Source organism: Triturus cristatus, chromosome 12 (assembly GCF_964204655.1).
Source record: "Triturus cristatus chromosome 12, aTriCri1.1, whole genome shotgun sequence".
NCBI classification, from domain to species: domain Eukaryota; kingdom Metazoa; phylum Chordata; class Amphibia; order Caudata; family Salamandridae; genus Triturus; species Triturus cristatus.
Window position 1 is genome coordinate 224228304 of NC_140595.1, and position 22402 is coordinate 224250705.

Sequence of the window (22402 nt, forward strand, 5' to 3'; positions counted from 1 at the left end):
ATGTCTTCGACGTCGGAGTCGTCAGCTTCGGAGGAGCTGAGGGCGCTGTGTTGGATATGCTCCTGCTCCGGTACATTGATGCCTTTCTGGAAGATATCGTCGGGAATAGATGTCGATGATCGAGCCATTGTTCTTCGAGCTCGACGGTCCCAGATAGTCTTCTTGGAGCGGAAAGAGGCACAAGCTGGACAGTCTTTGGCCTCGTGCTCGGGTGAAAGGCAGAGGTTACACACCTCATGAAGATCTGCGTGTGGAAACTTGGATCCACATTTAGGACACTTTTTAAAGGGAGTCCTTTCCATGAGCCGAAGGCCCAATGGTGCAGGTAGGCCCGAAGGCCTGCATCTATGACCGGAATTAAAGATTTGAAGGTCTGGAGAAATGCGCGTCAAAGGGGAACGCGATCGAAACAATACCGAAGTATGGGTGAGGATTTTGCGTCGAAAAGATGATCGGTAACAACACCGAACTGGAGCGCAATGAACACATCCGAGCCCGATGGCGGAAAAAAACAATCTGACGATGGAGTCGATGCCCATGCGCACAATTGTCCCAAGGAGGAGCCACCTATCCCGTGACTTCCAAAGACTTTCCAGGACAACAACAAAGTGCAAACATCCGGGCCCAACACCAGATGGCGATCTATGCACAGTGTGTGATCTACAGCTCATATGCCTCGAACACAATGTTGTGAGAATTCGTAGGAGGGAGGGGAGGAAGGAGCCATGGCAGGGAGACGAGGAAGAACTGTGCCCAATTTCCGGCTGGGTAGGTGACGGTCGAGGGGGAAACCAGGGCCAATCTTCTCTATAGCTGTCTAGCAGCACCATAGGGCATCAGCCATGTTGCTCATATAGTCTGCATCTTCTTCATTACTGTGCCTATGCCAGTTATAAGGTGGCCCTGCCTATGGCTTCTGTTGTTTGTTTCTAAAATTGGAAGGACATTCTTAGCATTTCGTGGCTACAACTATCATGTAATCAGTATTCCCCAAATTATTCTGATACATGGATTTTTAACCCATGTTCTATGTGTGGGGCTGTCTAAATGTGACTGCTTGGTGAAAATGCCTATTTGGTATTTGAGAACAAAACTAGGGGATTTTATTTGTTTTAAAGTGATGAGATTTGTTTATATTATTTCCCCACCGTAACCTACCCCCAAAGTAAATTGTCAGTCATAATATATGACTGTAAGCCTTCTTGGAGGGGCTAAGGTGTAAATATCAAACAAGATGTGAATAGTAATACTATATACAGTATTGCAAATCACAGTACATGCAAAATTACCCATCAACATTAACCCAATAGTTGTTAGTCAATTGTAGGGATATTGGACTGGAAATTGCTTCCTTTTGTCACCAATTTAAACTTTTTACCAGGTTGTCTTGATATGGGGGCAATAGGGTTATAATTTACCCTTCAATACAAGTGGGAGTATTAGTCTTGTTTGGCACTCAATCAGGGTATTAAAGGCCTCCACCCAGGTCCTTCAGGGCTGGGTGTAAAGACTATGGCTTTTGTGGTCATTTACCTTAAATTTGTTATGTAAAATCCAAAGTATAGCCCTATTTGTCTGAAGATTTTTTATGAATACTTCATAAATGTCTTTTTTATGAATTGCCTGGTACAAATATTGCTGTTCGGCCCAGGTCTTCTAAAATTGTGCTGTAATACCAGTTTCAAGCTTTCCTTAAGGACACAATCAACCTGCAACTTCTCAGGGTCATGATCAAATGCTTTGTTCATCCACTCAGTACCAAATGGTTCAAAGTGATGGTCATTTTAGTTTTCTGATTACCCCATTACTTCCCGCAGCCAGTTGCCCCCTTTAAGAAATGTGTCTCATACCACATTTCAGATGAATTGTGAATTCTAAAGAGAAGTGAGGGAAATTATTTCCCAGGAGAGCATTTTCTGTATACAAATTACATCCTCCTCTCTCACATGTAATAAGTTCAGAAATAAAATTGAGTCATCTCTCCCATACAACTTTTCAACTGATCGATACTCTAACCCTTCCCTCTGCAGGTAACCTACCTTTTATCTGTATGAGAGGGAACCCTAATCATTTGCTTTTTTCATTCATTCACGTCCTATGTGCATACTCCAAACTAAATATTTTATATGAAACTCAACACTTTTGTACAACCTTCTTTTTCTCTCCTCTGTATGAGCCTTCTCTGTACACATTATCTTCCTCTCTTCTGTACAAGTCAAATTGTTCTTTATCTGTATGACAACACACATGTAATATTATAAAACACAAATACTAATCTTAATTGTTACTACCCATTATAACTAACTATCTGCAGCCAGTACAAATAAACTCCTCAAGAACCCTGTGTATGGCCCCATCTCTGCCTTTGGGGGTACAATTCCACCTTTTCCCCCTTTTTTTTTTTACACAACGCCTCAGGCATGGCATTGAATACCTATCCCATCAGAACTGCTACTTGGACACAGAAGATGGCAACTCACCAAATCTTCATTGTATGTTGATATCTCACTCATCCCATGTTTGACCTATATATGTGACCTTTTTCGCATAAGACAAATGTAATACCTAAATAAAAGTGGCTAGTAATCTGCAATAAAGGTCCAGTAAAAATAAAATAATAAAAACACTCATTTGTCCAATTCTTGCAATGGAAGGGCAAGAACAAAATGGTTCATAGAAACATAAATATTTTAGTAACCTACAAGGATTCCAGTAGCTGCCGTCCAAATGGATGACGGGCCCAAGGTGTCTCTTGATCCGGGTCTGACTTCGGGCTGAGACAGAGGTCTGTGGCAACTGCTGCCAACGACCATACCTGTGTAGGAGAAATGAAGTGACAGTTTAAAAAGGTGGACTAATTAAAGTGCTATGACCGAAGCATTTAAGGATCTACTGATTACCAAGGACCTTTCAACATAAGTCAAGCATCCTGAGCCTAAGGATGGCACCTTACAAGTCCCAAGGGGTTACTTTGTCCTAAACAACATGAGAGCTAGTGACACTATCAAAACAAGAGAGAACAAATAAAGTGGCTGAAAAAACACTTACAATAATTGTCCTCTTTAATTCTGACATGACATGTTTTTTCTGAATGTCCCAAATCACTGACAACCCCAACGTCTATGAACTAGGTTAATAACCAAGCTAAAGTGACCTCAGCCTCTTACAAAACATCCTTTAAATAAATATTTCTTTAATTCAATGGCACTGACTTTTAACACACTTGTAGGGGATAACTTCAATTTTACAGCTTGTTTCTGAATTCAAAATGTGTACACTGTAGGCTTTAGGAAAGAGGAAGGCTTTTCTAAGACAGCTGTTACAGAAAGAGGATAGCACATTTTGACTCAATGGAAATTAGAAACACAAAATACACTGATGGAGCTTGTAGAAAGTCAACATTTGCTATAGGAAGTTAAAGGTATAGATATAATGCACATTGAAGTGAGGGCTCAACCATGCTTTGCAACTTCATAAGTCAATGCTAAGTGCCCAACAAAAACTCAAATAAATACAAAATGAAAAAAGAAAATTATTGTTTTAGGAAGAGAAAACTAGCCCTCCATTGATGTTTTAAGTACCGACTTGAAAAACTATTTTTACCAAAGACAGACATCATACAGAAATATTATGCAACACTTGGCGAACATGTGTGAGAGATGTCTGACTTTGATGTCTCATTTAACATAATACTGACTAGATATAATAGCATTGCTCTTACTGTTTGACTGGAATAAGTGGGGAACAAACTTGACAATCCTAAATCAAAATGAGTATCCCCGTAACATATGATTTTGGCTTATCTTGAACCTAGGTAGAAAATCCTCCCTAACTGATGCGGGGTCTGTAAAGTGCTGGTGGTTGCAAAGAGTATTTTTATGGTGCTAGTTATTACAATGGATCTTTTCTACCACGTTATCTCTCTATGTCAATGAAATCACTGTCAGGTTCTAGGAGATACAAGGTTGAGAGCCACTCACCTTGTAAGCCGGATACAGCGGGAGCGATGCTAGTAACCCCCTCCCCCTATGTGGTGTTGCCCGCCGACCCCTAATTGAAACGTCTAGCGTAAAACACCACCTCAAGGGGGAAAAGGAGCAGAAGGGACCCCGGGAAGGGGGACAGGAAAGAACTCTTGGGGGTGGGTTGAACGTCAGACGGGAACCGTGCTCCCTTGTAACCCTGGAAAGAGAGAACAGAGTGAGATAACTAGTCCAGTAAGAGAGTACCACCGCACAGGATAGATAACATAGAGCCCCTAGGACTAAAGCAGTACTCACAAGTCCAGCGTGGTGACCCAGGACGGTTTCAATGGTCTATGCCGCTCTCCAAGCCTTTCAAGCGGCCTCAAGCGCATAGGGATCGTGATCTGGTCGCTCTCCGAGCCTTTCAAGCGGCTCCAAGCGGGAAGGAAGAAGTTTGTTCAAGGCTGCGCTGGTCAGTTCCTGACGCACCTTGTAGAATCCGTCACTCTGGGGAGGAAAACAGGAAGGCCAATAAAAGGGTAATGGGAGTCGTGCCACAACCCCCTTAAGGCGAACGCGGCGTCCGGATAAGGCGTCCCTGCGTTCTGGCCCGTGAAGGTAGGGATGTGGGGGCTCCTAGGACAAGGGGTAGTGATTTGACTAGGTGTAGTCTGGAGATTCCCAGTGTTGCGGCGAGGGTTAGGCTCCGATGCTTTTCCTGGTGTGCGGGGCGATGTAGCTCCGGGGAGGAGCCTCTGGGCTTCAAGAGCCCTAAGAAGTACTTCGGCGGGTAGGGAAGTGGCTGGGCGTCGGGGCACGTCTTCCCCCGTTGCGGCGCTCAGCTGATGGTAGGGACGAAGATGCGGTTGGTTCGCGGGACGATGAGAAACGCCAGCAGCGTTCCGGGCTCGTTAGGATTCAAAGTCTGATTGACAAGCGCCGGAGCGAAGGAAGGCGGGGCCTATATAGGTCCCGTGTTAGCGCCTTCCGCTCGGCATGCTGGGAGGTGTAGTCCCACTCCCTGCGTGTGCTTCACTCGCGCCGCGCGGGAGGTCCGAGTCGTGACAATCACTCGACCACGAGAAAAATACCTAAAAAAAAGAATTGGGGGAGGCAATTTTTCAAAATCGCTCATCTATTTAGTTATTAGTGGCAATCTTATTGCAAAAATCAAATCCAGCTCGCCGACTGACCCCTGCCCAGTGGCGTTGTTAAAATTGGGCCAAGAGATCATAGCAGACAACCTGTCTAAAATGTTCAATTTAATCTTTAAGACAGGAGTTTTCCATAAGATGTGGAAAACCGCATCTATTCGGCCTATTTATAGAAATCCAACCTAGACCTAGAGGGCGTTAAAAATTATCGTCCCATATCGCATCTTCCTTTTCCCACCAAACTCCTAGAGAGGGCCATGAATAAACAGCTTATGGAATATATAAATGTATACAGTTGGCTAGACGAGACAACACGGCTTTAGAGCCGGCCACAGCACTGAGTCGGCCTTGATCAAATCAGTCGAGGAAATCAGGGAAGCCCTGGATAATGGTGGGAGGGCCGCCCTCATTTTAATTAGATCTGTCGGCAGCCTTCGACACTGTCCAACGTACCATCTTGGTGGACAGGCTAGCAGCAATAGGAGTGCATGGATTGGCTCAAATCCTTTTTGGAAGACAGGACACAATTTATAGCCATGAACCCGTTCAAGTCTAACTCTTTTGAGCTCCCGTGTGGAGTATCGCATGGCTTTTCTATTGGCCCTACCTTTTTAGGTCTCGCCTGACCCAGCGCATGCGCTGGTCTGGCGAGACTTTTTGTAAGGGCTTAAAAAAAATGCTACCATGGCCAGCCTAGAGCTACAGTGCATGTGCGCGTGCTTAGACAGAGGCGCCATATGGCTTTCCTCGCGCATCGCTCGCCGCGCTGGATCGCGATCACTTTCGCGGCCGCTGGGCTGCTTTGATGTTCTCAGTAATGCTTGCCTGCCAGCGTAAATCACTCGCTCTCAGAACGGGATATAAACGCTGTGTGCTCTGGTGCAATACCTCACAGCGAAGCTGGCAGGGAAGTTCCAGCAGCAATGTTTACGTGAGTGTGGGATGGGAAATTATTTTGGTAACAGCAAATCATAGGCGGCAGCAGCTAAGCCCTTCCCCCAAACGTCTGACTGCAGTTCAACCTATTACCATGTAACAGTTACCAACGTTAAACCTATACTTGCTTCGATCTTTCTAACCTGCACACACAAAAAGAGGCAATTGAGTCTGGGATGTTACAATAGACGATTGAAAGCACCGAGCTAGTTCTGCAAGTGAAAACATTGTAATTACATTTTAGCTGCTCTTTTTTCAGACGGGAACGGGCCGAGAGCTGCTTGGAGGAAGAAACGGCTCCTTAAAAATATTGTCTCAATGATTGACTTGGCTGCTGGACGGATAGATTTAATTTGTTCTCATCGTCACTCATGAGATTAAAGTAAGGGACTCGGTTCTGCAGGGTTGGCTATATCGAGGTACGTTTGTTACAAACACTAGTAGATTATGTTCCAGTTGCATACGTGATCAAAACATTTGTTCCCCGCTATTTCTCCACCTCTACATCTTCACTAGACTTACGTTTATCACAATCGAAGGTGACCTATTCAAGCGATTGGATTCTCTTTTTGGTATCTGGCAGAAGGGTAAAGGCTGCATCAGCCATACCAGGTCATGCTCACTTTTTCCCACCAAAAGACGAAACCACTTTTCATGCCCACATGCATACATGTTTCCGCTCTTAACCATTCCAGCTTGACATAATTACTAGCTGGCTAATTATTCCTGGAGTCTGTAGCTGAAAAAGCCTCCAGTTTTGTTTCAATAACTGCATGTTCAATGAACAGCAGCAAAACAAATCGGCATGTAAACGGCGGTTCCTCAACTGCTTTAATGTAAAGAGTCTAACAGCTGTGAAGGGGTGTGCAATGGCAGGCTGGAATTACCTCGAAAATTGTTACTAAATTAAGATTGTTGGGCAATGTAAATGAAATTAAAAACGAAATAAGTGAGATTATTAACTGGTATCCTTTCGACTTGTTTGCCTTTAATGTAAGGACTGAAAGTGTTGCCAGTAACAAGATAATCTCGGGGAAAAGACATACATTGGATAAGACCGTTTCAAATTAGAAAACTATAGTCTGCACCAACAGATTTAGGGCTTCAACACCATAGAAAGGAGACAGTTAGCAAGCCTCCCAAGGTGATGATCAGCTCAATCATGGAATGATTGTATATAGGTAGAGCGGTCCAGACCAAGAGGGATATTTTTTGTGTTCGTTATTTGCGCTGGTTTTTAATACATGAGCCCTTGAAGAAAAAGATTAAAACTTACAAAGAGAAAGTTAGTGTTAGGAAAGATGCACAAGTTTTGAATACTTTAAGTAGGAAACATTTTGAATTTGTGGACATGGTTTTAATACAGCAGTTAAAACAATTCGTTTTGGCTGGAGGTTACAGATGGAAATGCATACAGCCCCTTATAGTGGAGATGCCTTCCCAACCTCAAACCAGTATGTTACTATTGCTCAAAGGCAGCTCCTCATACCAGCCAACAAAGCCTGCTGTCAATTTACCCAACCCACCCCCCACCTTGTCCATGTCGCTTCTTCCCCATCCAACTCCCCAATTGTCTTGATTTCTTCCTCCCCTCCAACCCCTGCTTGTCAGTGACGCTTCTTACCCTTCCACCACCCCCCTTTGTCCGTGTTACTTCTTCCCTTCCACCCCATCCTTCTGTTGACCCTCCTACTTCTTCCCTACCACCCATCACCTTTCAATTGTCTGTGCTGCCTCACCACCCTCCATAAGCTAAACAAGCATTGGCATAGCTAATAGTTCTCACCTTTGGGACCTGATGCATACCTAAATACTTATAAGTGTTTAGTTATCCAGCACAATATCCTTGGTGCAATAACATCAAGTGCTGCATGGCTAAACACTTAGAAGGTCCCAAATGCGAGACCTATTGGCTATGCCAATGCTTGTTTAATGTTTACATCACTGCTCTGGACCCAGTTGTAAAATCTTTTGGCTCTGCCATAACCTCTATGCCGATGACACGCAAATTGTCGTAGCAGTCATGAAACAACCTCATTCTATCAGTAAGCAATTCAACAATTGCATGTCAGCAGTAAGTTCAGGGATGAGCTTTAACTGTTTAAAGCTGAACTCTAATAAAACTGAGGTTGTGCTTTTCGGTAACAATCCCTCTTTCTGGTCCCCTAGCTGGTGGCCAGCAAATCTGGGTGACCTGCCTGAACCAGTCGAAAAAGCGAAAAATCTTGGGATAATTATATACAGTAAGATCTCTTTTGCCAACCAGATTATTGCTCTGACATCCTCCACCTTTTTAATTTTAAGAAAATTCAAAAAGATTTTGGCATTTATCCCTGAAAATTCCCCCAAACTGGTCATATCGGCCTTGGTATTGGCCAGATTAGATTATTGCAATGGCCTATACCTAAATCTTTGGGCCCAACATCTTAGAAAACTTCAGGCACTGCAGAACACAGCAGCTAGAGTTCTCACTCACACCCCAAAAAATGTCTTAGTTAGGAAAACCATCAAGCAGCTGCATTGGCTGCCAGGAAAGGATCCAATTCAAGACTTTGTGCGTTACGTTCAAAGCCTTGCATAAACAAGGACCACAATATCTAGGTCAGAGATTCAGATGGTACTCGCCTAATAGACAACTTAGATCGTCCAATTCTAGGACTATAGTACCAAAATTCAATAGAACGAACTGGGGAGGCTGAAGTTATTATCTTGGAATAACAACAATCTCGAATAAGTTTTAATTATCTATTCGATCTGCCATTTCCCTTCTCAATTTTAGACGGGAGTTGAAAACTTGGCTTTTCAGCAACTCGGATTTTTGGTACGATACCGGTCTCCTGTATAGATCTGTAAACTAGCGCTAGGACACCAAATGGTAACGGAGCACTTTACAAAGCTCCTACATTGACATTGTTTTGTCTTGGCCGGTCGAATTTTAATTCCTATTCTCTTATGATGTCGTTTTAAATAGGTTTTATTGTTTTTATGGTACATGCTTGCATGATTATAGTGTTTTTATTTTAAAAATATGTATTATTTTACTTTTATGGCTTTTAGGCAAAATAAAGATTTGAAATTTACTTTTCATTGTAAGATTTGCTACAAGAGCACATACTAAACTCTAAGAGCCCTTATAACAAGGCTATTTCAAAGATGATCTGTAATTCTGAATTTGTTTTCCATCTGCTCATCTTCTAAGAGGCTTCAATTCTTTACACTGCTAAAATTCTTTCAATGCATTTTAGCCAACAGCAGAGTTCCCTTTGGTGCGGACTGCCTGGTCTACCTGCAGTAATGGGGGCCTAACGATTATGGCTGAGGTGACAGTCAAAAGAGAGAGGCTGGAAGGAAAGGAGAGATGATAGTCGCCACCTGGGCACTGATGTTCGTTATCCATCGATATTTCCTCTGCCCTTTAGAGGCAGAACAAAAGAGAAGAGCAACAATTCAGATAGATGAGCAGTGTATCAACCCTCCAGTAAAAAGCACGTTTAGGGCTCTTTTTTCACATAACTATTTTGTTTGTCTTCTCATCAGAATTCCATATTAAGAAAACACATTTCAGTAGAATATGTAACAGTATCTCCAATTCTCCCTTTCTCCTTCCCCCCTAGTGCTACCTCCATCTGATAGCTAATACCAGACACCACTTTTATGACAATATGCTCAATTGGCTAAGATACAAGGTTCTTCTTTGGCTAGATCTAGGAACACCCTTGGTCTTTCCCCTCAGAGATCCAACTCAATCTTCGTGCGCTCTGTTGTAGTGAGGTCCTTTTGGACTCACTTTGGCTCTCTATTTTAGTTTAACATTTTACACATTTTAGCAGGCATCGTTTTAGTAATAATATTTTTACATGTTATACTTGCACAATATTATTTTGAGGAGACGCTGTAAATGCTGCTTGTTGTTAGAAAGCCTTTGCTGCTACATAATGTGTAGATTTTGTTCAAGGCTAGGAATACAGAACAAGATATCCAAGTGTTTGCGTTGCCCATTCAGAGACAGCTTCTAACATCTGATCACATCAGATACTGAAGTGCTCAGGCACCTGTTACCTTACCTGGCCTCACTGCCCCAGTGTCTTCCAGTACTCCTCTCTCTTATGTCACCTACACACCTATCTGCCTCTTGCGCCCCTCCCTCATTGCCTCCTATACCCTGAATTTTTCCCCTACCCTTTTGCCTCCCCTTCTAGTTGATGGGGGTTTCATTCCTCCCTTCCTAAAGGGCACATCCCCCTCTAGCAGGTCACTCAGAACAATTAAGCTTCGGTGTTACACAAAGAGAATGCACGCAACTCAATGATTTACCACTCATAGCTCACACTGAGCCATGGTACTTCTCCTCTGTCTGTGACAAAAATGTGTCCCTGACTATGCTTGTCATTTTTTGCATTGATTGCCAAGTAACCGAATGCTATGGCTCCTTGTTCATTTTACCAATACTGTAAAGTGACTGTCAAACTGTATCTGCCTTATCTTCTGTTACGCTATCCTTACCAGTGTTAAAAAACCTCAATTAAAATTGTTTAAAAAAAAAATCTATGTTTCATAAGGCCTTTGGTAGTTTCATATTCAAGGAACAGATTTCAAACAGTATAAGTTATTTCATCACTGCCTATTTGTTGGGTGCATTGTCCAATGCTTAATCTGGAAATATTGGTTTCTATAATTTTTTAAGCTTGAAGGCAGTCTGACACTGAATACATGACTTAATTGTTTGATTCTGGATTAGATCATTGTGTGTTTTGGCAGCCATAACAGATCCCAATAGAAGTTTCACACTAAATGCATTTCCATCATGCACCAGTTTTTTTCTGATTCAGAGTGACCATTTGAATATGATGCGTAATTGTGCTGTTGCAAAATAGATCTGTGTGTTACTTAGGGGGATACAGCCAAAACCTCTAATGCCTTGCAACACCGTTACAGCTATTCTAGGTCTACTTTTCTGGCAAATTAATTTATCACAGGTTGTTTGTAACTAATGCAAATCTTGCACAGGTATTGACATTGGTAGGCCCTGGAAGAAGTACAGCAATCTAGGAAGGATATTCATCTTCAGGGATGTCATCCTTACCAACCACAAGATGAAAAAGGATACCCACCTTCCCAGATCATTCTTTAATTCCCTCATGAGTGGTGGATTATTTGCTTTCTATAATTCTTGGGGTGGGGGTGTAATCTGCACCTGAGTATTCAATAGATTTCTTTGCCCATGTGAATGGTAAGGTTGTTTTTACCTCTGCTCTGACATGTCACTTTATATTTATCTATAGGATTTCAGATTTTGAGAAAGAGCATATAGCTCTCTGAGTATAAGTATTGGTGAAAAATCCAATAAGAATGGACAAAAGATACTCAGACAACTGACATCGAAGCCAAGGCAGCTAAATCCATTGACAATACCATTGCCACTTCCACGGACCTTTAGATTAGTACGAGCATCGGGTATGGCCGATATCATGAGATCAGGGAGCGGCAAAGAGGATCCGGCAAACGATTTATTGACATCGGAAACTACCCAAGAAAAAAACTGCTCTAGACATTCAGGTCCCCTTAAATCCACAACCCCCACAAGGTACAAGTCATTCGTCACAAGCCATACATATTCCACAACTGACTCAGTTTGAGGACACGGAGGACACGGCGATGCCGGAAAGCCTGGAAAAGAAGTTGGAGAAACCAGAGTGGACAGAAAATCAGGGAATTATTAAAGGCACTAGAAACCAACAATGCCCGCAGATGGCAAAAGACTCGCAAAGACGACCAGAAACTAGGGGGTCCCGGGCAAAGGAAAACTACGAGGGGAAACAAGATGGCAAAGTAACAGCTAAAAAACAAGACATAAAAACTAAAATAGTGATGCAGATAAGAATGTAAATAAAGATAATGATCAAGGGAAAAGAAAAGGGAAGGAGAAAGAGCTGGGAAAAGAATCAGAAGATGCGTTGCTAGTGAAAAAGGCAAAAAGGATGCAAACTATCAAAAACTTGAAGGCTGCGGCCAAATCATCTGGTCAATCAATAGACTCACAGCCCAGGATAGACAATTTATTTAGCCCTCTCACTAAGGATGGGCTATGTACTGGCTCTAATAATGAGAAATTACAGAAATTAAAGCCCCATCAAGACAAGCAAGAGGGAGTCTATGGCGATGTAGACTCGGCAGCGCGTCTGGAATCGGGAGCTACAGGGGTCAAATTCACTACGGGTCCCAGCCAAAATCCAAATGTGGACACTTGCCTGAAATCGGGAGCTGCAGGGGACAAACTCACTACGGGTCCCAGTCAAAATCCAAATGTGGAAACATGTCCCGACGCTGAAGGTTATAGAGCTGGCACAATTACATTGGATCATAACGAGAGTCGCCTTAAACGGAAGGCGATTAGAGAGAATCACGCCTATGCTCCTTCAGAACTACAAACACACCCCTCGGGGGAAAATCCCCAACTAGCTAACGATGTAAGTTCCGAAGAATCAGACTCGGATCTGTACGAAACAGGTGTCTCCATTTCCAGCGAGCCAAGCGAGGAAAGTAAGGCTAGGGAGGACTCTAAATATGAGGGATTAAGCCCGGAAGCATCAGACTTCATGAATCTAAAAAATATGAATGAATCAGGACAAGACATAACGCCCAGAAAAAAGACTGAAAAGAAAAGAACTAGAAATAAATGAAAATGTAAACTAATCGACGAGGAAACAACAGATCCGGGAAGCAATACGGAGCCAACCTCAAGCAGAGCTAAATCGACTCGCAAGAGCCCCTACTCAACATCAAACGCCGAACCTGAACGGAGGCAGATTATCACGAGTAAACCTGAAGAAGAAGGGGGGCAAATGCGAAAGAAATATGGCAGTGAATCGCGAACAGCAACTGAGCCCTCGCTGTGGGAAGTCCTCAACTCAATCAAAATCCTTCACAAAGATGCAAAAAAAGATAGCCATCGGAATCATCTGGCTATTCAAAAACTTGAGGGGGCTATCAATAAAGTGGGCAATACCTGTTCGGAGATCTCTGATAGATTGAGCTGTGCTGAAGTACGTACAGATAACTTAGAAGCTGATGTGGGCAAGCTTAAATTCCAGGCTAAGGAACAAGATGACATATTAAAAGACTTAATGGCAAAGGTTGAAGATCACGAAAACCGAGCAAGGAGGAATAACTTACGCTTTTTAGGGATCCCTGAGGGCGCAGAAGGAAATGATTGAAGGGGCTTCGTGGTCAACCTTCTTAAATCTGCATTTCCGGAACTCAGCTCATGGGATATGGACAGAGAAATTCAACGAGCCCATAGATTTCCTCTTACTTTACCAAAACGCTCTGACAATCCGCCTCAATATCCGAGGGCTATGCTAGTTAATTTTGGTAATTTCACATTGCGCGAAGCTATTTTTGATCTGGCAAGGCCTACTAACAAAAAAGAACACAAGGGCTTTATGTTTTTTGTCCGACCAGATTTTGCACATGCAACTGTCGAACGCCGATGGCGAATGAGACAACTTTTTACCCCCTTTGAACAAATTAGAGCTACAGTATATTTGCAAAATCCGGCTCGCTTAAAAATTAACTTCAGGGGAACAACGCGAAGTTTTTCAAGTGAAATCCAGGCGGAGGCGTATTTGAGGGAAATATCTGAGAAAGTAAAACAAAACAATGATAAATAAGGGGGGGGAAAAAAAAAAAAATGCCATGAGCTTGGCATGCGGATCTCGCTAAAGCTTGGGGCTATATCATGGAAAGGGATTGGGGATGGCAAACGAAAAACTTGATATACAAGTATGATATTAATTTCTGGTATATCTGGGATTGTTCTTTAATATGTAATGAAATGGCTGAACGGATTATTGTCTTTATATCGCTTTCTAGTCGATATATCTAGAGTATATATAATTAGGCAACGGGGCAAATGCAGGCGCACTGATCATACCGACGCCCACACCTGGGGACCCAGGACGCCTCATAGGGTGGTAAGGGGGGGCGGGGGGGGGGGGGGGTGGGCAAACAGGTGGAAGGGAGGGAAGGGAGGGAAGGGCCGAGATGGGGGGGAAGACCAAGAGAAGACAATCAGTGAAGGGAGTACCTTTAATATACCAAAAGACATTAATAAGTTAGTAGGATTTAAAGAGCTGAGCAAGGGCCAGGGAGGAAGAGCATGGCGGTTAAAAATAACAACTATCGTTTATATGCGAAGTAAGATGCATAATATAGATGGCTAGACTATGCATTGTATCCCTAAATATTTGCGGGCTCAATGACCTTAAAAAAAGACAAATTGTAGCAGAAGGTCTCCAAGCCATGGAAGCTAATATAGTTTGCTTACAAGAGACCCATATAGAGAGAGGCCAACAACATCTGTTGAAATCCTTGGGGTTTCAACTTATAGTTGCATCCACCCAGGGAACTCGTACGAAGGGAGTGGCCATTTTGGCTAAAGAAGGGGGCTTACAATTTAGTCGATCACTTGCAGACAAACTTGGGAGATGGGCCATTGCTGAGTGTCGCTACAATAGTGGGCAGAATACGGTTACTTTATGTACAGCTTATGGGAATCTAGGAGATGACCCTGATACCCTTCTAAGCATTTCTAATGAATTAGTACACTGGCCCTTGCCTCTTATTGTGTGTGGTGATCTAAACCTTCACCTACCCGAAGATTGGACCGCCGGTCCTTTATTTAACTATCAAGGGAGAAAACCTAAAGTCCTTAGAGCATTTAAAGACTTGTGCGAACGACATGGACTGCTGGATGGATGGCAATTGGGTCATCCTAGAGACCAAGGGTATACTTTCTTTTCCCATCCCCATTTTCGTCATGCCCGTTTAGACTATATCCTTTTGTCAAATTCTATCAGAGATGGTTGCACTATGAGGAAGCACCCAAGGGTATTATCTGATCATAACCCTCTAGAACTGAATATTGCATGTAGCAATATTATCCGTACTAGAAACCTTTGGACATTTGAAAGAGCCTTTTTAAAAAAAGGAGGAGTACCGTACTCTTATGAGGGAGTGGCTACCATCTTTATTAGAAATAAATATGGGCAGTGCTCCTGTCGAGGTAGTTTGGGATGCAATGAAAGCTGGCATCAGGGGGGAGACTTTGCAATTCTCAGTACGCACTAACAGGAAAGGTAAAGAACAACTAGCCTCTTTATATCAGAATTTGAATAAAGCTGAAGCTTATTTGATAATAGCTTTGCAAACAGGTTTGGGTTCGGAAGGATTAGCGCAAGTTGCAATCGCTAGAAATAAGATTTCTGATATATTACCAAAAAGCGATTACCAAAGCTATGATATTCAAAGAAAAAACGTATTAACTTAGCGAGAAAGTAGGGCACCAGCTGGCTGTTCGTACAAGGGAGGAGATGACGGGAAATATAATAAATGCTATAAATGATAGGAATGGTGAATTGAGATTAGAAGAACTCGATATTAGAACTGCTTTTCAAATGTTCTATCAAAAATTATATGAGGAACCGCCAGGAGGGCAAGAGGATGCTAGGGATTATCTGGATAAAGCGTTGGCCGAACACCTTGAACAAGAAGATAAGGATTTACTGGACTCTCCCATTTGCTGGGAGGAAATTCTATTATATGAAATCCTTGACCTCTGGTAAAGCAGCAGGTGTAGATGGAATCCCCACAGAGTTTTTCCTTGAATTTGCAGAACAATTAAAAACTATCATGCTACAACTTTTAAAGTCCATAATTCAGGGAGGAAACCCACCATCGTCTTGGTCTTTAGCAAAAATAATGATCTTCCTGAAGAAAAACAAAAATCCGTTGGAAATGGGCTTGTATCGCCCAATAACCTTGATTAATGGAGACTCAAAAATGTATTCTAAACTCCTTGCAGGGCGATTAGCACCTATAATTCATAAAATAGTATCAGTCCGACAACATGGATTCATCCCTGGCAGATCAACAAGTGATCATATACAGAGAGTTATCTCTTTGTTTGACTACGCAGAAACTACAGGAGTCCCTATGGCCCTTATTCTTCTGGATGCAGAAAAGCCGTTTGATAGGGTCTCCTGGAAGTTTTTATGGGCAGCAATGTCAGATCGGGGATTAACGAAGGGATTCATCAAAGCGGTCCAAGGACTATATGTCAATTCAAGGGCCAACGTCGTGATAAATGGGAATATGTCTGAGAACTTCATGATTACGAGGGGAACTAGACAGGGGTGTCCTTGTTCGCCCCTCTTATTCGCGATATATATTGACCAATTTATACGTAAACTCGATAACCATCCTGATGTGCCATCAATTACGATTAACAACTATGAAACCAAAGTCTTAGCATACGATGACGATATAGCTATAGTTACCACCAATCCCAAGGAGGCAATCAAGATGGTTGAGAAGGAAGCAACACGTTTCGGCAAAACCTCTGGGTATAAACTAAATACGGGGAAAACTCAAATAATCATCAATGACAAAGTGGAGATGGAAGACGAAAGAGCTGTGGAACACGCTACTTATCTAGGTGTCAATATATGCGCCAAGGTTGACAAAATTGTACAGATAAATCTTGACCCACTAATAGTGCGCACCAGAGAAGATTTAATTAGATTGGATAATCTACACTTAACTATCGGTGGCAGATGCAATTTGATTAAAATGGGGATTCTACCTAAATTTTTATACTTCTTCAGAACAATTTGTCTCGAGTTCGCCCCGTATTACTTTAAAAACATCGAATCTTTGTTTTCCCAGATTTATTTGGGGATTTAAGAAACCACGTAGGGCACTAAAATGGATTATGTTATCAAAAGAAAGAGGTGGGTCAGCGCTGCCTAACTTTAGGATCTATTACTGGGCAACAGTGGCCAAATACTGTACAAACTTGATAATTATTGAGCCGAGTCATTGTGCGATCCCGACCCCACAGGAAATGGTATTAGGAGATAGAAGTAAAGGGTGTTTATGGAGACATATGAATGATAATTTTTTCAAGAAAACTAAACTCAAGACTATTCAGGGAATTTGGAAAGCTTGGAGCAATATCCGTAAATTCCTAGGGTTGGGACGCTTTTCATGTTATACTCCAATTAGTGGCAACTCTGATCTTTCTGAGATATTTCATGATGGGTATATGTCCAGGTGGGTCAGGGTAGGGATTACCCAACTTGGGTGCTTCTATATCGAAAACCGATTGAAAAGTTTTTCCGAACTTCGCAATGATTACAATGTTAGCAATAGGGATTTTTTTAAGTACTTACAAGTTAGGGATTTCTTGTCAAAGAAAATGGGGGGGCGCTGCAATTTTCAAAATATCATACTAATAGATAAATTATGCTTGAAAACTACCCCTAGATTCGGGGAAATATATAAGGACCTTAGTAGTAGTCTCCCGGATGATCTTGAAAAACATCTTATTAGATGGCAGACTAACCTATTCGTACAGCGAATAATACCGGAGCGAGCGTTAGAGCTTGCACAAATATTGCTAATGTCAATCAAATTACAAGCACAATTTTATAAAACATTTTTTGCCTTGTATTACACACCGTATAAAATGGGCAAATGGGCAATCGGCTCGGGAACCGCTTGTCCACGTTGTTTATTGGCGGCAGCTAACGATATTCACATGTTCGCCACGTGCCCATCACTTACTAATCTTAAAATAGAAGTATCTAATTTCATTTCGGAGTTATTTCAGGAAGAAATTTCTATCTCCAGTGAAGAAATGATCTTAGTAGTGGCTGCTATCGAGCGCCCTATACAACAACAGGGGCTGATATTTGTAGCAATGGCAGTTCTTAGATTGTGTATAGCCACCGCATGGCTTGATCCCCAACCGCCATCTTTCACACAATGGAGGGCTAGATTACTTGCTATATGTAGTGTGGAGGTGGCAATTTATAAGAACAAGGGATTTAAGAAAAGACAGAGGAATGATGATTTGGGAACCTTTGTTACTATGGATAGAAGTTCACAGCTAAGGGTAATGTATCTAAGGGAATAATCTTAGGGAGAAAACGGATGTGATAATTTCTGTTCCTCTGTTACTTAGTTTTTTTTTCTTTTTTTTTTTTCTTTTTCTTTTTTTTCTTTCTCTTTGTCTTTCTGGGTCATCAAATCTATACGCTGTGAGAGAATACTTCTCTATTGTATATACTAAAGGTGGTTTATCCGAACGTGCTTCTTGATCTTGGTCTTTGTGGGGGGAGGGGGGGATTGAATTGTATTGTATTAAAATGGCAAATGTCAATAAAAAACTATTTTAAAAAAAAAAAGGATTTCAGATTTAGTGACATTAGGTTTGAATCCCGAAACACTCCCATAGTGTTGTAGAAGCGGTATAATCACTTCAATGGACCATGAGGGGACTGATGATGTCAACCAGGGGCGACTCTAGGCTCATGGTGGCCCTGTGCAGGGAGCGTCGGTAGGGGGCCCCAGAAGAGGGGGTCCAGGCCGGGCGGAGCTCAGGAAGGTGTTTTAATAAAACGTCCAGAAAAGGCGTTAGATGACCAGTACCTGCGGCTGCTCTTACCCTTCCGAATTCGTCTCAGAACGATAACATTTAGGAGGAGGAGGAGGAGGGCATTGTGACACACGACGTGAGGGACTGGCACTGAAAGTAACTGTTTAATCTCCTCGTTACCAGCTAAAAGACTTCCCCGTAATTGGTCTCTAGGTGCCTTCCATACTTTCACCCCGCTAGGTTGGTCCCAGGATTCTTTCATCTTTTGGGAGTTAGGAGCACATCAGTAATTTTATTTCCGTAATCTTCTTACATTTATAAAAATAATAAAATACATTTTGAGTTGTCACCTAGATGTGTACCTCTACAGTTGATACAAGCGAGTTAATATTAGTTGAGTAAGCATGCTAAATTACCCAGGCATAACAGATCTGCCACTAGCCCTCTCCTTCATGCCTGTTGCACATGCACAGAATTGTCAGTCACCCTATTGTCAACCATTATGTGAAATGCTCCTCAGCTGAGCATGCTTCATGTCAAAATTGATAGTAGGTAGCCTTTTATTTTTTCCAGATTCATAGCCAGTGCTTTTCGCAAGACCGATAGAATGTGAAACATGGGTAACATTGAGGGTAAATAGCAGGTTGGTAATGCGGGCCAGTGCTAGGAAAACTGCCACAGTAAAGGGCTTTGCCTCAACTGTATTTGGGAAAGATCTGACTGACATTTTATTTAGATCATAAATGAGTTTCTGTGGACATAGACAATAGCGTTGTAAAATGGCCACTAATTGCTGTAATTTTATTTTTATTTTTGTTCTTTCTTGTGCCGTAAGACAAATGACAGGAGAATTTGCGATTAAATAAATGGTAGTGGCTGCATGTAAAATTATTTGAATATCAAGCTATAGCTGGTGCTTTTAATGGCAGTAATAGTGGACTGTGTATACATGTGTGGAAGGTGGGTTGTCTGTTAGGGGGGGGTCACAATTTTGTCATATTTAAATATCTGTGGGGCTAGGTGGTAAAACATCAAGCAGTGATATAAAGCCAGACAATTGTATTCTGCCTGTAAATTTAGTGTGGCATTATTTCATAAAAATAGGCTGGCTATGAAAGTGATATGCTCCAGTTAGTTGTTTTGCTATCTACAGCTAGTAGACTAGGATGGCTATGAAAGTGATATGCTCCAGTTAGTTGTTTTGCTATCTACAGCTAGTAGACTAGGATAAAAAAGGGTTGCTTGCGTGATGTAATTTATGATTAGATTTTGGGTAGTGATGCCTTACGAAACCCATGTTATCTGCTGAATTAATTTATGATTAGATTTTGGGTAGTGAAGCCTTATGAAGCCCATGTGACCGTCTGAGGAGGAAGAGTTGCTAAAGACCGTGGTGTGTGTAGTGACAGCTCTCCCAACAAGCATTGGCATAGCCAATAGGTCTCGCTTTTGGGCCCTTATAAGTATTTAGTTTTGCAGCACAGTATCCTTGGTGCAACAACATCAGCTGTTGCATGGCTAAACCTTGTACCTTATAAGTGTTTAGCCATGCAACAGTTGATGTTGTTGCACCATGGATATTGTGCTGCATAACTACTTATAAGGTCCCAAAAGCGAGACCTATTGGCAATGCCAATGCTTGTTTGTGTTCTCACCATGCATCAAAAGAGCTTGCCTCCACATTTCACGATTAAAGACTCAAATGGAGAAGAGCTGAATTTTTAATGTTCGGATTTTTATAAAGAAGCTGTTTTTTACGTTGGTGCTTTTCATGTTCGCCGTTCTTTCATTCGCCATACGACCCAATGACAGCAAGAGTGACAATCGTGTATATGCAAATGTCATGTCTTTGAAGCCACACAATGTAAACTTATAGACATGGTAAGCAGATGTGCAGGGTTTGTTGACAATGGTGCTCCGCGCTCGCCTTGATTGCCATTGGTCTTTCACTGCACTGGAATCGACAGCTAATGTTTCAAGACAACTGATCGAAAGGCCTTAATGTGTCCCATTACCTTTCTGATCTGTTTTCAGGCCTGGGGCTGCTGCAGCCCCTGCTGCGCTCCTCGTTCCACTGCCCGTGTAGTAGCACATTTTAAATATGAATGTACTTATAACATTCTAGAAATGTTGCATGAGTATGCAGTGTACACATGACACATGCAGCATATAAATCCAGCTTCTAGGAGGAAATGAACATTAAGAAACCTTGTTTTTACATACTGTTGGACTATATTCAGGGCTGAGCGCGCCTAACAATCCAGGAACACATCAGCAGCAGGCGTGCAACGGCCATTGTGCTCAAAGGGCTTAACCCCCCAACCTCCTGGAAGCCGGAGGCCGCCAAATCCCTGCCAGGGGCCGCCACGAATATGTATTTTATCCGATTCCTCGTGGCGGCCCCTGGGGTTTGGCGGCCCTGTGCAGGTGCACAGCTTGCACATGCCTAAGGCCGCCCCTGTGTCAACAAAATGTCATCTGCAAAGAGGTGTATCTTATGTTGAAGGCCTGGTGCACATTCCTTTCATAAGGGGGACTTTATGACCAGCTGGGCAAGTATTTGAATGGAGAATGCAAAGAGGAGAGTGGATAAAGTGATAGTCCTGCCTCTTCCCATGAGAGAGAGCAAAGCAATCTGTCTTCTGCCCATTGTATTTCTGGCCCAGAGTTTCCTTATAAGTGGTTTATATATATTTTTGCATACATGGTCCAATCCCACCTTGACAAGGAAGTGCCTCTCCATGCAAATGAAAGCTTTTTCAGCGTAAATTGCTAGATTAATGTAATTATTAGGTGGCTGCTGCTTTTCTCAATCAGCTGTACGACCCTTGTGTATTATTGGCAGTTTCTTATGAACCCCGATTGGTCCACGTCAATTAGAAATGGCATACATTTTTCCAGTCTATTTGCAAAAATCTTTATGTAGATTTTGTACTCTGGCCTCAACCAGTTTGTGTGCCAGAGTAATGGCAGCTTCTACATAAAATCAGTCAGGCACCCAGTGTTCTAGGAAGCAGTGAGGTGAGTCGTTTGCAGAACCCAGTAGTTAGACCTTCAAACACATAGGATGATCTATTCTTATTGGAGCAGGGTCAAGACTAGTTTGCATATGGCTAGGTCCAAAACGAGGTGGCATGATGAGTACAAGAACAATGGGTTGGATTGTTACCTTGAGCGTCTGCCAGCGTTCAGACAAATTGCAAGTTTTTCTCTGATCACCTTTTGTTTGTCTGATGTAACATCCTAAGTGGCCAAGATGTATGCCAAGACGTGGGCCCTGAGCTCAGTGTCCCACTGGAGCCAAACTACTCTTGACGGAACAGCCCTAATCCAGACAACTCTTGGGTTGCTTGTATTCCGATCAGAGAGGACCTGGCCTGGCAGTTTGAGCTGATCTGTTCCTACTGGAGTAGTGTCAAGACTGATTTTCATATGGCTGGGTACAAACTGAGATGGCATGGTGAGTGTGAGAAAGTGCCATCTTTCTTGCATGGTATGCTCCCACTTTTTGCTGAATTGCTGATGTACTTGACTGAGTGTGCCCTGGGCTCCTGCCAATCAGATGCCCAGGGCCTATGTTCCTTCCCTAAAACTGCATGAAGCCTAAACCCAATTGGCATCTCTGGCCACATGTAAATGGTACCCTAGGTACCCAGGGCCCTGTGACTGGGGAGAAGGCGCCTAAGGGCTGCAGCACATATTGTGCCACCCTTAGAGGCCCTGTACCCTGACACACGCACACACACTGCCTTTGCAGGCTGAGTGTCTTGGTGCAGAACAAAACAGAGAGTCGACATTTGATATCAAACTTCTCAGCACATTAAACCCACACTGATGCCAGTGTGGGATTTAATGTTAGATGCACGACAGAGGGCAACTTAGAGTTGCCCCTTGAACCTAACATACAA

The 22402-nt window shown here is 42.6% G+C and overlaps 1 protein-coding gene across 4 annotated transcripts in view; it reads right to left on the reverse strand.

Annotated features, from left to right (window-relative positions):
* Positions 1-22402, reverse strand: part of WDR59 (WD repeat domain 59) — a 766237-nt gene that overhangs the window by 157313 nt on the left and 586522 nt on the right. For all 4 annotated transcript variants that reach the window (XM_085636815.1, XM_085636817.1, XM_085636814.1 and 1 more), the window contains one exon: positions 2703-2815. In XM_085636815.1, coding sequence (XP_085492941.1) covers positions 2703-2815 — 113 coding nt within the window. The remainder of the gene's footprint in view (positions 1-2702; positions 2816-22402) is intronic.